Source organism: Berkeleyomyces rouxiae (genome assembly GCF_048999995.1).
Source record: "Berkeleyomyces rouxiae strain 22BRR77 chromosome Unknown BrBRR77_ptg000012l, whole genome shotgun sequence".
NCBI lineage: Eukaryota > Fungi > Ascomycota > Sordariomycetes > Microascales > Ceratocystidaceae > Berkeleyomyces > Berkeleyomyces rouxiae.
This window is the reverse complement of record NW_027396502.1, coordinates 2,459,526-2,472,813: the sequence shown is the minus strand read 5'-3', so window position 1 is coordinate 2,472,813 and position 13,288 is coordinate 2,459,526. Positions and strand designations below refer to the sequence as shown.

The 13,288-nt window shown below is 55.5% G+C and overlaps 6 protein-coding genes across 6 annotated transcripts; 2 read left to right on the top strand and 4 right to left on the bottom strand.

Annotated features, from left to right (window-relative positions):
• Positions 1-97: 97 nt before the first annotated feature.
• BROUX77_008010 (uncharacterized protein) lies at positions 98-1,027 on the bottom strand (the record flags this gene model as incomplete). The annotated part of the gene is made up of 1 exon (XM_073753168.1): positions 98-1,027. One exon carries the CDS (start codon positions 1,025-1,027, stop codon positions 98-100), a length of 930 nt encoding a protein of 309 aa, XP_073602303.1.
• Positions 1,028-1,895: 868 nt separating this feature from the next.
• Positions 1,896-2,721, bottom strand: BROUX77_008009 (uncharacterized protein; the record flags this gene model as incomplete). The annotated part of the gene is made up of 4 exons (XM_073753167.1): positions 1,896-2,047; positions 2,109-2,269; positions 2,448-2,520; positions 2,655-2,721. 4 exons carry the CDS (start codon positions 2,719-2,721, stop codon positions 1,896-1,898), a joined length of 453 nt encoding a protein of 150 aa, XP_073602302.1.
• Positions 2,722-3,566: 845 nt separating this feature from the next.
• On the top strand, positions 3,567-4,584 carry BROUX77_008008 (uncharacterized protein; the record flags this gene model as incomplete). Its single annotated transcript, XM_073753166.1, has 3 exons — positions 3,567-3,619; positions 3,664-3,772; positions 3,958-4,584. The coding sequence occupies 3 exons, from the start codon at positions 3,567-3,569 to the stop codon at positions 4,582-4,584; spliced, it is 789 nt and encodes a 262-aa protein (XP_073602301.1).
• A 405-nt stretch (positions 4,585-4,989) lies between these two features.
• BROUX77_008007 (uncharacterized protein) lies at positions 4,990-5,749 on the bottom strand (the record flags this gene model as incomplete). The annotated part of the gene is made up of 2 exons (XM_073753165.1): positions 4,990-5,361; positions 5,423-5,749. 2 exons carry the CDS (start codon positions 5,747-5,749, stop codon positions 4,990-4,992), a joined length of 699 nt encoding a protein of 232 aa, XP_073602300.1.
• Positions 5,750-6,260: 511 nt separating this feature from the next.
• Positions 6,261-9,002, top strand: BROUX77_008006 (uncharacterized protein; the record flags this gene model as incomplete). The annotated part of the gene is made up of 2 exons (XM_073753164.1): positions 6,261-6,618; positions 6,751-9,002. The coding sequence occupies 2 exons, from the start codon at positions 6,261-6,263 to the stop codon at positions 9,000-9,002; spliced, it is 2,610 nt and encodes an 869-aa protein (XP_073602299.1).
• Positions 9,003-9,576: 574 nt separating this feature from the next.
• Positions 9,577-13,285, bottom strand: BROUX77_008005 (uncharacterized protein; the record flags this gene model as incomplete). Its single annotated transcript, XM_073753162.1, has 2 exons — positions 9,577-11,873; positions 11,938-13,285. The coding sequence occupies 2 exons, from the start codon at positions 13,283-13,285 to the stop codon at positions 9,577-9,579; spliced, it is 3,645 nt and encodes a 1,214-aa protein (XP_073602298.1).
• Positions 13,286-13,288: the final 3 nt, after the last annotated feature.

Sequence of the window (13,288 nt, the reverse complement as noted above, 5' to 3'; positions counted from 1 at the left end):
AACACGCCGCAAGAACCCCAGCTCCGTCCGTCCGTCCGTCCGTCCGTCCTCTTCATCTTCCGCACTCCCCAGTCCCTTGACCCCTCCTTTCCTCCTCTCATGCCTTGGCTGTGTCCTTCCACAACTGGCGCGCCTGGATGATGCCCGGGATCGAAGCCAACAGGCCTACGCCCGCCTCACCCGCAAAGCCCTGCTCCATGCTCCACGAAACCGTCAGCGGCGCCCAGGCCAAGTTGCGCAAAAACGCCGAGTTCCAGTTCTCGCGCCACGCCTTGTGCTCCTCGCTGGCCGCATCAAGGCCGAGCTTCTTGCGCGACCGCTCAACCAGCAAGCGGCCCAGCTCGGCACCGACATAGACGGCCCACATGCGCGTGCTCCACTTGACCGCCCAGCCAATGCTCGCCGGCGGCAGGTTCAGCACCTTTTTCTGCGCCAGATACGCCCGGTTCTCGAGGAACTGCAGGCCGACGCCCGACGCCAGCTGCACCCAGGCAATCATCTTGTCAACGCCCTCCTCGCTGCGCGCCGCCGCATCGCCGCCCTCCTTGCTGCGCACCGCTGCCGGCAGCAGCGCCCGCCCAATCAGGCTGCGAGCCCGCACGTACATGCCGACCAGCGCCCACAGGCGCATAAACATGCGGCCCTCGCTGAGCAGCGCCGATAGTGCCTTGAGCGACGCCGAGATGCGCAGCGCGCGCGCGGCGCCCGACGGCGTCGGCAGATCGATGCGCGTGGCCGGAATGGTCAGCACGAGCGACGCGAAGCGCGACGCCGCCTGCTGCAGCGACGCCTCGGCAAAACTGTCAGCCAGCGACGCCGTCAGCTTGGAGACGTAGCAGATCAGCTGCAGCACCGTGTCGATGCCCGCGGGCGTCGCGAGGCACCGCTGCAGGTGCTGTAGAAACCCGTCGAGCCCCGTCGGCAGCTGCGCCAGAGAACCGATGAGCGAGCCCGGCGCTGCGGCCGGCGCGGCGACGCTCTTGTCCGACGAGACGGCGCTGGGGGCCGGTTCGGCGGGGGTTGTCATGGCGCACAAAAGGTATGTCTCGAGGACGGTTCAGATGGTTGTCGAGGTGGGTGCGATATCAATGCCGCACGTTGATTGACTAAGAGGCTATCCTCGATCTGTTCACCCCGAGAAACAAAAAAAGGAGAAATAAAGTACGACACAAATGGCGAGTGTAAAGGCGCAAAATCAGGTCCGATTCAGGACCTCTCCGATTGGTGTTTGTCGAGGCGGGATGGTCGATGGGAAAAAAAGACCGAGGGTTGTTTGTCTAACCCTTACAGATAATCGTGTCAATAGTATTAGCAGAAAAGCAGTCGTCTAGCAGAAACTCCTGAAGCTGTAATTCCAATCTACCACAAGGTGAGACCTGCCTTTATATCTTCAATTCCTCTCTCAACAACGACAGCAAATCTGCCCAACATCTTGTTTACAACTTTCGTTCTCCAACTTGTGCTGTTTGGCCTCGGCATCAGTCGTCCCTGACCCCAATCCAGACCGGGATACAAAAATCAACTACTGAATTAGGGTTACTATATACGCCAAACCCTGGCAGCCCGACCCCCAAGAGCACTACTCATCTTACAAGGGCACATTCCACATCCACTCAGCACTCAAAAGAAGAGAACGTCAAAACTTGGAAACCAGTTCAGAAACATGTTCATCGTAAAAGAATAATGAAGACCAGGCCTCTTCGTCAAAGGCCGTTCTCCGCGTCTTTTTGTTCTTCCCTAGGGTTCTTAAATGTCATTTTTTCTTTTTTTGATTCCCTCAGCCACGAACTTTTATCAAGCAGCCAAATAAAGAAGAAACCCGTTTTCGCAGCACAACATCCAGACCAAAGGACCCAATGTAGCCAACCAAAACAGATACCGCGTCGACGATACGCTTAGAGACGACGACCACGACGACCACCCTTTCTGCGGGTAGAGTCGGAGGGAGTGGGGGTAACATCCTCAATGCGACCGATTCTCATGCCGGAACGGGCCAGGGCACGGAGAGCGGACTGGGCACCGGGGCCGGGGGTCTTGGTACCGTTACCTATAGTCGACATGTCAGTATGTGTTTCCGATTCATCACCAAAGTTTCAGCAGCTACTTACCACCAGTGGCACGGATCTTGATGTGCAGGGCAGTGATGCCAACCTCCTTGCAGCGGACGGCAACATCCTGGGCAGCCAGCATGGCAGCGTAGGGAGAAGACTCGTCACGGTCAGCCTTGACCTTCATACCACCGGTAACACGGCAGATGGTCTCACGGCCGCTGGAATCACCCAGAAGTTAGCCAAAATATCCCACAGAACTTGTAGCCACATGTCTCAATGCCTTTCACTCTCGCCTATCCCCGCCTAACACCACCACAGTTGGTGCAGAGTCCAAGCTGCGCTGTTGAAATCGAGGATGGCAAGAGTCGAGGAGTTGCTTTCAAGGTTCAAACGTACGAAAGATCGGTGACGTGGACGAAAGTGTCGTTGAAAGAGGCGAAGATACGGGCAACGCCAAAGACAAGCTCGCCTAAACCGCAGAGTAGTCAGTATATTTGCCATACTAGAAAAACCATTGCACCTAACAGAGCATGACCAGAACATAGCTTGGGCCGCTTTTTGTTCTGGCCAATTCTCTGGCAAATGCAGCACAGAAAAACTTACCATCGCGGGCGTTGGGGCCCAGAGAGATGTTCTCCTTAGGGGCGCTGGAAACCTTCTTGGGGGCCATTTTGTCTGATATGCGTCGAACTCCTTGATGTTGGGGATGTTGGTGAGAATCTCGAAACTGGGACTAGACTCAAAATCGCCGGGGAAATCTCAATGCCATGGTGGGGACTTCACATTTGCGAAAACGTGCCCTAAGAGCGGTGTCAAGTGGCAGAAAAAAGATTGGTGGGGCACATTTGTGCTGCACACAAACACCCCGGTCAGCCCTGATGGACCCACTTTAAAGGAAAACCTGATCCAAGGCCTTGCTTCATTTTGTATAGTCAGATCGAGTTGTAGTTGAATCTTGACTTTCTTTTCCTTCTGTTAACCATCAAGTCGCCAACCGTCAAGATGTCTTCTGCGTACGCCACTACCGCCCTTCCTCTACCTACATAGTCTTGCCATGGACTAGAGATACCGGTTCCGAAACATATGTGATTGTCGTCGTCCTCTCGCTGGTCGAGTCTTGCACCCGTCTTTTCTCTGGAAACAGTCGCACAAAGACCTGCAACTCGAATCACCAGCTCGATACTCCTGGATTTCTCCCTCGGCGTGACGGATAACTGGCTTATTGCGTCTGTCGAGAGATGTCATTCGGGGTGTTGGAGTTGAAGAAGCAATTCTTCTCTCCTAAATTCATCGTTACTTGATGAGCAATTGAGAAGACCAGTACTGGAATACGTCTGACTCTTGTCATTGTCCATCGTCAAAAGCAACGCCTTTCTTCCTGCGACCTTCTGGTGTAGGGTGTTGTCGGATGAGTTTTATTGGCTGCACTACAGATGTCTATGGCGAAAGCCCACTAGCACCTCCAAGTCTCCCACACTCACCGATCAAATTTATTTCGAGTTAGCCCCAGCTTGAATGTCGCACAGCTACAGTTCTCGCACCGGCGCTCTATCCATGCAGATTATCTTGTCTGCATGTGTGGACTTCGTACTAATTATGTGTTTGTATACAGTCCTGTCACCGCCGACCACGTTCTGGTCCCCGAGACCCTCCTCAAGAAGCGCAAGAGCCAGGAGAAGGCTCGCGCTGAGCGCCTGGCCGAGGTTGAGGCCACCAAGAAGGTTTGTTCTTACCTCTACTCCCCCTTCCATCTTGTTTCATTATGATGCATATCTTTATACTTCAACTAGACATCGTCGATGCTGTTGAATGTTAACCTTCTTTCGGGTCTGATAACCGGACAAACAAACTTCTTGTTTTTGCATAGCTGTCTGTGAACCACTGCTAACAAGGGTTTCAAAACCAGGCCAACAAGGAGAAGCGTACCACCATCTTCAAGCGCGCTGAGAAGTACATCAAGGAGTACCGTGACGACGAGCGCGAGAAGCTCCGCCTGTCCCGTGTTGCCAAGGATGACAACTCTGCCTACATTCCCGCTGAGGCCAAGCTGATCTTCATCCTCCGTATCAAGGGTGTCAGCAAGGTTCCCCCCAAGCCCCGCAAGATCCTCCAGCTGCTCCGTCTGCTCCAGATCAACAACGGTGTCTTCGTCAAGATCACCAAGGCTACCGCCGAGATGATCAAGGTTGTCGAGCCCTGGGTTGCCTACGGTTACCCCAACCTGAAGACCGTCAAGGAGCTGATCTACAAGCGCGGTTACGGTAAGGTCAACAAGCAGCGTGTTGCTCTGACCGACAACTCGATCGTCGAGGCCTCGCTCGGCAAGTACGGCATCATCTGCATGGAGGATCTGGTTCACGAGATCATCACCGTTGGCCCCAACTTCAAGCAGGCCGCCAACTTCCTGTGGCCCTTCAAGCTGTCCAACCCCACCGGTGGCTTCCGCCCCCGCAAGTTCCGCCACTTCATTGAGGGTGGTGACCTGGGTAACCGCGAGGAGAAGATCAACGCCCTGGTTCGCCGCATGAACTAGATTGCCAGTCTCAAAAATAGTAAAAAAGTTTTCTCCTGGGTTCACACTATCATGTTGCAAGGTTACGGGTATGGCTACGGCGTTCAATAAATTCACATGGACAGGGTTGTTTTGCTTTTCTGGGAATCAACAACGATTTATCATGACACTACATGCCAACCTGAAGCTTTGCCCACCAAAAAAAGAATCTTGCATGTGCTTTTGTGTGCATATGTACTACATGTAATTTTATGCTCATCCACGAGTTCAATTAAGATGTGTGAGGTGCTAAGGAAGACGTGGCCGAAAACAAATGGCTAAATATGAGGTTGTGTGTGTAATAAATGCGTACGGCTTATGTGTGCAAATACATGTCTGTTGGTACAAGAGAAGGAGTGTCTGTAGACTTGTTATAGCTGGTCTAGTTCATATCTCGACGTCGAAGCTGGTGCCACAGCCACAGCTGCTTGTGGCTCTAGGGTTATCCACTATTTTGAACTGCGAGCCAATGAGCTCCGAGGTAAAGTCGACCTTGCTGTCTTTCAGCAGAGACAGCGAAGGCTCGTCAAGGATGATCTTGGGCGAGCCCTGAAGCGCGGGGGGGTCGGCGACGTCGTCGGCGAGATACTGGAAGATAGTGTCGTCTTCACTGACCTGCTCGGGCCACTCCTTGGAGGCCTGGTCTGGTATATCGACGAGACCCATGACGTATTGGAAGCCGTGGCAGCCACCGCTTTCGACCTGGATCTTCAAGGCCAGGCCCGGCTTATTATCGCGCGTCATGATTTTGGTTAATCTCTGTTGGGAGAGATGTCAGTATTTGTCGCAGCAGCAGCTTTGGCAGCGTCACTGAACTAACCTTTGCAGCGCGCGCTGTGATCTCCATGTGCATGTTCTGGCCCTGTTCGTCCACTGCCGGGTTGTGGATACAGAGTGTCTTGTGCTGCGGCGCCGTAGTGCTAAAGCAGCGGTGGGCACGCGACGCCTTAGCACGGGAAGCAACGGCGGTGGCGACTTTACCGATCGGCGCCGACGAAGCGAAAGTATACTGCGAGCTGATGGCGAAAGCACGGCGCGAAAAGGCCGGGTACAGGAAGTCGAGGCTCGGCGCCGAAGAAGTGGCCGACCGGGCCAGCAAGGTCGACAGACGGAAGGCTGGGGCTGCAATAGAGCAGGGAATCGCCATGACGAAAGGATATCCGTTCACACGTCAAGGCTGGTGTCAAGTGACGAGAAAACAGCGACAAAAAGAATGCTTTTGGCAAAGTCGTAAAACCAATCTCTGCAGGCTAACGTGGATTGGGGTGCATTTACGCATTTACGCATGGGGGAGATGGGAAATGTCGTCTAGGCAAGACTTGCGACCCACCTGCAAGAAAGCCACACTTTACCAGGTGCCGACAGCTGCCAACGGCTGGCCCACTATAAAGCCGACATTTATGCCACACAAGCCCTGGCCCCGCCAAAATTATTTTTTCCTCCGCCAATTCGACCCCTCCTTGTTTGTACCGACTTTGTACGAAGGCTGCATCTACTGCACAACCAGCGGAAAAAAATAGGGACACGACGCACATCACCAGCTTCGACCCTACATTTGCAACCTGCAAAAATCCAACACTTGCACTCCCTTTGCCAACCGCCCATTTCCACCGGCCAACCGACCACCACCCACCCACCTTACTACATACACAGCCAACATGTCGCGGTTCTATCGTGGAAACGACGATAGCTCTTCCGACAGCTCGTCGGACGAGGAGGAGCTCTACTCCGAAGAGGAGGAGGAGCAGCAGATCGAGGACAGCTCTGACGAGGAAACCGATTCCATGGACGACTCCGACTCCGACGACTCCGACAGCAGCAGCGAGGACGAGGGTGGCAAGAAAACCGGTGCTGCCAAGTTCTTGGTGGGCGACGATTCCGACAGTGACGACAGCGATCATGAGGTGCGGTCCAAGGTGCGCAGTGCCAAGGACAAGCGGTTTGAGGAGCTGGAAAACATCACCAAGGTTATCGAGAATGCCAGCAAGATTGGTGACTGGAGCACCATTGCTGCCGGTGAGTTTGATGCCCCTTTGACTGTATATTGTGGGGCCCCGAGCGAGGGGGTTGTTCTTTGAACATCCACCCCCGTCTCCTGACAGTACCCAACTCCACAAGCATCCCCCGGAAACTAACACCATACAATAGAATACGAGAAGCTCAACCGCCATGTGGCCAAGCTGGTTATTGGCGGCAAGGCCCCCAGAGCCTACATCCAGGCCTCCGCCGATCTCGAGGATGCCATGAACGATGCTGTTGCCAAGCAGAAGGTCACCCCCAAAAAGATGAACGCCACCAACGCTCGTGGTCTGAACGCCGTCAAGCAGAAGATCAAGAAGAACAACAAGGAGTACCAGTCCCAGATTGATGCTTACCGGAGCGACCCTGACAAGTTCATGTCCGGCACCGACGACGTCGAGGAGGCCCAGAAGCCCCAGCCCAAGAAGATTGTCCGCGCTGTGGTCGACATTGTCGACGAGACCACAGAAGCCGCCGAGGGCGAGGATGACGGCTTCGCTCAGGTCGGCAAGGGCGGCAAGACTGTCCAGTACACCCCCGAGAGCATCTTCAAGCACCTCCGCACCATCATGGAGTCCAGAGGAAAGAAGAACACCGACCGCGCTGACCAGATCAAGACTATGGAGAAGCTGCTCGACATTGCCGTCACTCCCTACCAAAAGATCCGCACTCTGCTGACTCTCGTGTCAACCCGCTTTGACCTGGGCTCTGGTGGCACCACCATGCCTCTAGACCAGTGGAAGGCTGCTGAGCAGAACCTGTCTACCCTTCTGACGGTTCTGTTCGCCAACCCCGATTGGGTTGTTACCGAGAACGCTGAGGAGTGGGATGATGATGACAAGCCCCCTGCTCTGGGCGAGAATGACAAGTACGTCAAGGTCCCTGGTAGCATCGTGTCCTACGTTGAGCGCCTGGACGATGAGTTCACTCGCTCTCTCCAAAGCATTGACCCCCACACTCCCGAGTACATTGAGCGGTTGCAAGACGAGGGCTCGCTGTACACTGTCATCTTCCGTGGTATTCTGTACTACGAGTTCCTCCGCAAGGTGACGGATCTTGAGGTTCCCCAGGAGAGCATCAACCGTATCGTTATGCGCAGACTGGAGCACGTCTACTTCAAACCTGAAGCTGTCATCAAGGTCTTTGAGGAGAACTTCTGGAAGTCTGTCGCTGCCGATGTCGATTCTTCCATCACCCCCCGTGCTAGTGCTGACTCCAAGTCCCTGGTCAACGTCCTGTGCACCTACCTGTTCAGCAACAGCGAGGGCATTCTGCGCGCCCGTGCCATGCTCTGCGAGGTCTACTTCCTGGCCCTGCACGGCAAGTACTACCAGGCCCGTGACATGTCGCTGATGTCGCATCTTCAGGAGTCTATCCCCAACTTTGACGTCCAGACCCAGATCCTGTACAACCGCACTCTGGTGCAGATTGGCCTGTGCGCTTTCCGCAAGGGCCTCATCTACGATGCCCAAAACACTCTGCAGGAGATTTGCGGCAGTGGCCGCCAGAAAGAGCTTCTCGCTCAGGGCGTCATGATGCAGCGCTACGGCCAGGTTTCCCCCGAGCAGGAGCGCCTGGAGAAGCAGCGCCAGCTGCCCTTCCACATGCACATCAACCTGGAGCTGCTAGAGTGCGTGTACCTAACGTGCAGCATGCTGCTTGAGATTCCTCTGCTGGCACAGACCGGCTCGTCGCCCGATATCAAGAAGCGCATCATCAGCAAGACGTACCGTCGCATGCTCGAGTACCATGAGCGCCAGATCTTCACCGGCCCTCCCGAGAACACTCGTGACCACGTGATGCAGGCCTCCAAGTCTCTTGCCGCCGGCGAGTGGAAGAAGGCCGTTACTTTCATCCACAGCATCAAGATCTGGGACCTGATGCCCAACTGCGATGAGATCAAGGCCATGCTGGCCAAGCAAGTACAGGAAGAGGGCCTGCGCACTTTCCTTTTCACCTACGCCCCCTACTACGACACCCTGGCCACCGAGCTGCTGTCGACAATGTTTGAGCTGTCAGCCGGCAAGGTGTCCGCCGTGGTCAGCAAGATGATTAGCCACGAGGAGCTGTCGGCCTCGCTCGACCAGGCCACGGCCACCATCATCTTCCGCAAGGGCGTTGAGCTCAGCCGCCTGCAGAGCCTGTCGCTCGCGCTGTCCGACAAGGCATCGGCGCTCATCGAGTCCAACGAGCGCACGCTCGAGCAGCGCACCATTGGCTCCAACATTGTCTTTGACCGCCAGGGCGGCCGCGGTCGCGGCGGTGGCCGTGGCGGCCAGCGCTCGGGCCGTGGTGGCGCGCGCGCTGGTGGTAACACTCAGCGCCAGGCCGGCGGCACGCAGTTCACCGGCGGAGCGCTGGGCGCTGTTGTGCGTGGTTAAGAGGCTGGGTAAACTCAAGGATGGAACAGTGAAGGGAAGGGGGGGAGACTGTGGAAGCAGGAATGGGTTGTTCTTCTATCTGTTTAGGCGTCTTATTTTTGTCATTATTTTTTTTTTTTCTCATTATCTTTTTTTTCGGTCCTATTCTTTTTTTTCTTTTTCGTGGGTTTCTCTGTTTCTTTTTCTTTGACTACTCCTTTGGAAGAAGAATGACGATGGAGGGGGAGAGAGGGGGATTTGACCAACACAGGGAAAAAAAAAAAAATCCCCAAATTCAAAACATAACTAGAAGTTTTTACTGGTTTCTTCAGGTTTTGTTGGACGGGGTTTTTGTTCTCTCTCTCTCCCTCTCTTTAGGCTCTCTCTTGTCTTGTTTTTTTGATCTTTTTGGCTTTCTATTTCTCGTCCGTGGTCGTTAAAAAAAGTGTTTTCTTTTTTTTGCTTGCTTCGACTTGTACTCTAAATATTCAAGTGAATAAGTGAATTCATATACATTTTTATATATCCTTTCGAACTCGTGATTCAGAAACACACCTTGCCCAGCACCCCCCACCGCTCCTCTCTCCACCGCCTCTCACCGTCTCTTCTTCAGCTTCCACAACTTACTCCCGCGCTTCTTCTTGGCGCCCGCCAGCGGCCCGTCCGTCATCTTAGCCACCGACTCGAGCGCCCGGCGGAACAAGTCTGTCGGCAGATCCGTGTGCTTGCTGTTGAAGTAGCTTGCAATGTCCGCCGTGTACGCCGTGCCGCCCTGCTCCTCGAGGAAGCCGGTGATAAGCGCCTGCAGGCTGCGCAACGTCCACATTTTTTCAATGACGGGCTTGTTGCGGCGCGCGGGGATGACGCCGGCTGTTCCAGGGCCACCCGCCGCCGCTCTGCCCTGTGTCAGCACGCCCGGCCGCGTCTTCGCCACGCCAGCAGCCCCGGGCACCGCAGCAGCATGGCGCTCATGGTAGGCGCGCGCAGCCTGCATCTGCAAAAAGCGCTTGGTCTCGCGGTTGAGCCGCTCGGCCTCTTCCTCGAGGAAGCGGCGGTTGGCCTGGACGCGGTGCTTGGCGTTGAGGATGTCGTCGTGGTTGTAGGCGCTGTCGACGGAGCGTGTAAACAGGTCGTCGAGCATGCCCTGCTCGGCTGCCGTCTTGTCCCTGTCGGGCGGGCGGAAGTCTTCGATGGCTTTGACGTGGTCGACTTCGGCGACGGCCGCGGCTTCCTCGGCCGATAGAGACGTTGCTGTGCCGGGGGCGGACTCGGGCGCGGCAGGCTCAGGCGGTGGGCTGGTGGTGTCGGCCGTTGTGTTCGCCGCGGCTGCGTGGGCATCGCCGCCTTTCTGGTACTTTGCTTCTGCGCCTTCAAAGATATCCAAGTCGCGGTCCTTCTCCTCCGTTTTGTAGGTAAACATGTCAGCCAGCGAATTTGAGTCAAACGAGCGGTGGAACTCGGTATCAGTCATGATCTTATCCGTCATAAACTGCTTGTACAGCTGTTTACGGTATATCTTTTCCTCAATAGTCCCGGGCGTCAGAAGCCGGTATATCTCAACCGGCCGCTTCTGGCCCAGCCGCCACGCGCGCTCAACCGCCTGCTTGTCGGTTGCCGGGTTCCACGAGGGGTCAAACAGGATGACGCGGTTGGCGCCCGTCAGGTTCAGCCCAACGCCGCCCGTCTGCGGTGTCAGCAGGAAGACTTCAAGCTCTTTAGACTTGTTGAAGCGGTCGACCATGGGCTGGCGCTCAATCTGGCTCGTTGTCCCGTCCATGCGAACATAGGCGTAGCCCTCGTCTTTAAGGTATCTCTCGATAATGTCCAGCATGGGCAGGCTCTGGCTGAACACCAGGGTTTTGTGGCCAAAGTTCTTTGATATGCGCAGCAGAGAGATCAAAACCTGCATTTTAGTCGAGCGCTCTGGGTTGCCAAAGTCGGCCTCATCATCGATATCATTGCCGTGCTCATGCTTCCTGAAGCCCTTTGGTCTCCTCCCCTCTGACCCGCACTTTTCATGCCTCTTTCCCCAGCGCAGATCTGGATGGTTGCAGATCTTGCGCAGCGTATCAATAGCAGCAAAAACGGCATTACGCTGCTGCTGAGCCTTGTCATTGGCTACCAGAGCCTTGATATGCGGCGCCTCGATAAAGTTTATATACGTCTCCTCCTGCTGCGGCGTCAGCTTGCAAAAAAAGACCTGTTCTGACTTTGGCGGCAGCGAGTCGGCGACATCGGCCTTGATGCGGCGCAGCATGTATGGCTTGACCGTCTCGCGGAGGGTTCGCGCGCACTTTTCCGCCGTCATGATTGCCAGGTTTGTGGCGTTGCGGTGGTGGCCGTCGCGAATAGGCATCTCAAAGTGCTGCGAAAAGGCGCGGGTGTCGGTGCCCAGGAGGCCGGGGTAGGCGAATTCAAACAGCGAAAAGAGCTCGCGCAGGTTGTTCTGGATCGGCGTGCCGGACATGACGATGCGGTTGTAGGTGGCCAGCTGCTTGCAGGCTTTGGAGGCCTCGGTGTTGCGGTTGCGGATCAAGTGGCCTTCGTCGAGTGCAACGTAGCCCCAGTTGACGGCACCAAGCTCGTCGAGGTATGTCTGCAGGCCCTTGTAGGTGGTTATGAGTACATGCCCATTATCAACCACGTTGTCGATAATACGCTGGGCGGCCTCGAGCTTTTTGGGCGTCACAGAATCATGGGTCTCTTGCTCCTCCTTCTCAGGGTCCAGCATGCCGCTACCGGTAGAATGAAGGATTGAAACGCGTAATGGGGGCCACCATGTGTGGAAATGCTGCACCCACTGAGCCATGAGAGTTGACGGAGCCAAGATGATGACAGGGCCCTCGAGCTTTTTGCTGTAGTGTAGCGCAACAACCATGGCGATGATTTGGACTTGAGAGGTCGATTGTCAGTGTAGATCCAGCAATGAAAGACGGCAATATAGACCCAGACTCACCTGTCTTTCCCAGGCCCATTTCATCACACAAGAGACCGCCCTCGAGTCGCGAATGCAGCTGGCACAGCCACTCAACGCCAACCTTTTGGAACGGGAACAAAAAGTCGCCAACTTCTCCAGGCAGCGAATACCCCTCCATCAGCTGCACGTCTTCCTTGCCCGGCGTGGGTTTGTGCCACTCGTCGGCCTTTGGGTCTGGATCCGGCAGCCCTTGTGACTTGCGCAGAGCTGACCGCTGCTCTACCCATTTTGCCAGGCGCAGACGGTACTGGGCCGCGTTCCCGTCGTCTATCCGGCTGAGGTCAATGTTGCCCGCGAGGGCCTTTGCTGCTCTGTGTGCCTTGGAGTCCTGCTCGACGTCATCGTAGCCGCCCATGTCATCGGATGTTGTTGAGTCCGCGTCATTCTTGTTGTCGGTATAGTCTGAGTCGTTGTCTGCGTCCTGAGAGGTTTGCTTTCTCTTTGCCTTGGGTTTTGCCTTTGTCCTGACAGTTCTTTTCTTGGATGTGGGCATGTCCTCTGGGTCATCAACATGGGCAGCATCATCATCTCCGTCATGCCGTCTATCATCAGCGCCGCGCCGACGTTTGCGCTGCCTAAGACTGAATTCTTGTAGAGCAAGGCCGGCAGTCTCATCGACAACCTCCTTTAAAGGCTGGGATATAAATCCAGGCTGGCGGAGCTCCTGGTGCTCCTTTTTGGGATTGGCAGCGGACGCTGTGCCTTGTTCGTCCATGAACTCGCGCAAGTCTCTCCCGTTTTGCAAATCAAAGGGGGTGATTTTGCCTGTGCGCACGAGATACTCTTCCAGAGACTCGCCCTCCTGTTGAGCCGGGCCGGTGGCAGCAATAGCAGCAGCCTCGGCGGACTGTAGCCCCGACGCTCTACGGGCAGCTTCAGCCTGGCCAGGGTGCAATGGTGAAGACGCCTTTGCTTTCTTGGCTGCATCATTGCGTTCGATTCGCTGGGCAATGCGATCCTTGAAGGCTTCGATCTCGTCCAGAGCCTCAGTCACATCCACATCGCATTTGTCAATCTTTTTCCGGAGCGCGGTGGCCTGTATGCGGAAGACGGGGTTGCCGATCTTCTTGTCAAACTCGGCTGTAAGCGCGGCCTTTGCTGTGTGGATCTTGGCAATCTTCTGCTTGAGATTTGCTATGCGCTCTTCGTCGCGCTTGTTGTCCTGGTCGAAGATAGCGGCGTGGGCCTCGGAGGTGACGTCACGCTGTATGTCGTCCTGCTGGCGGACATTGATGATGCCGCTGATGGCCGCAACGGCCTGGGCTTCGGCATCGGCCGAGGTCGGGGCCAGAGGCTCAAACTGCGGAATATCATTTGACTCTTCCATGTT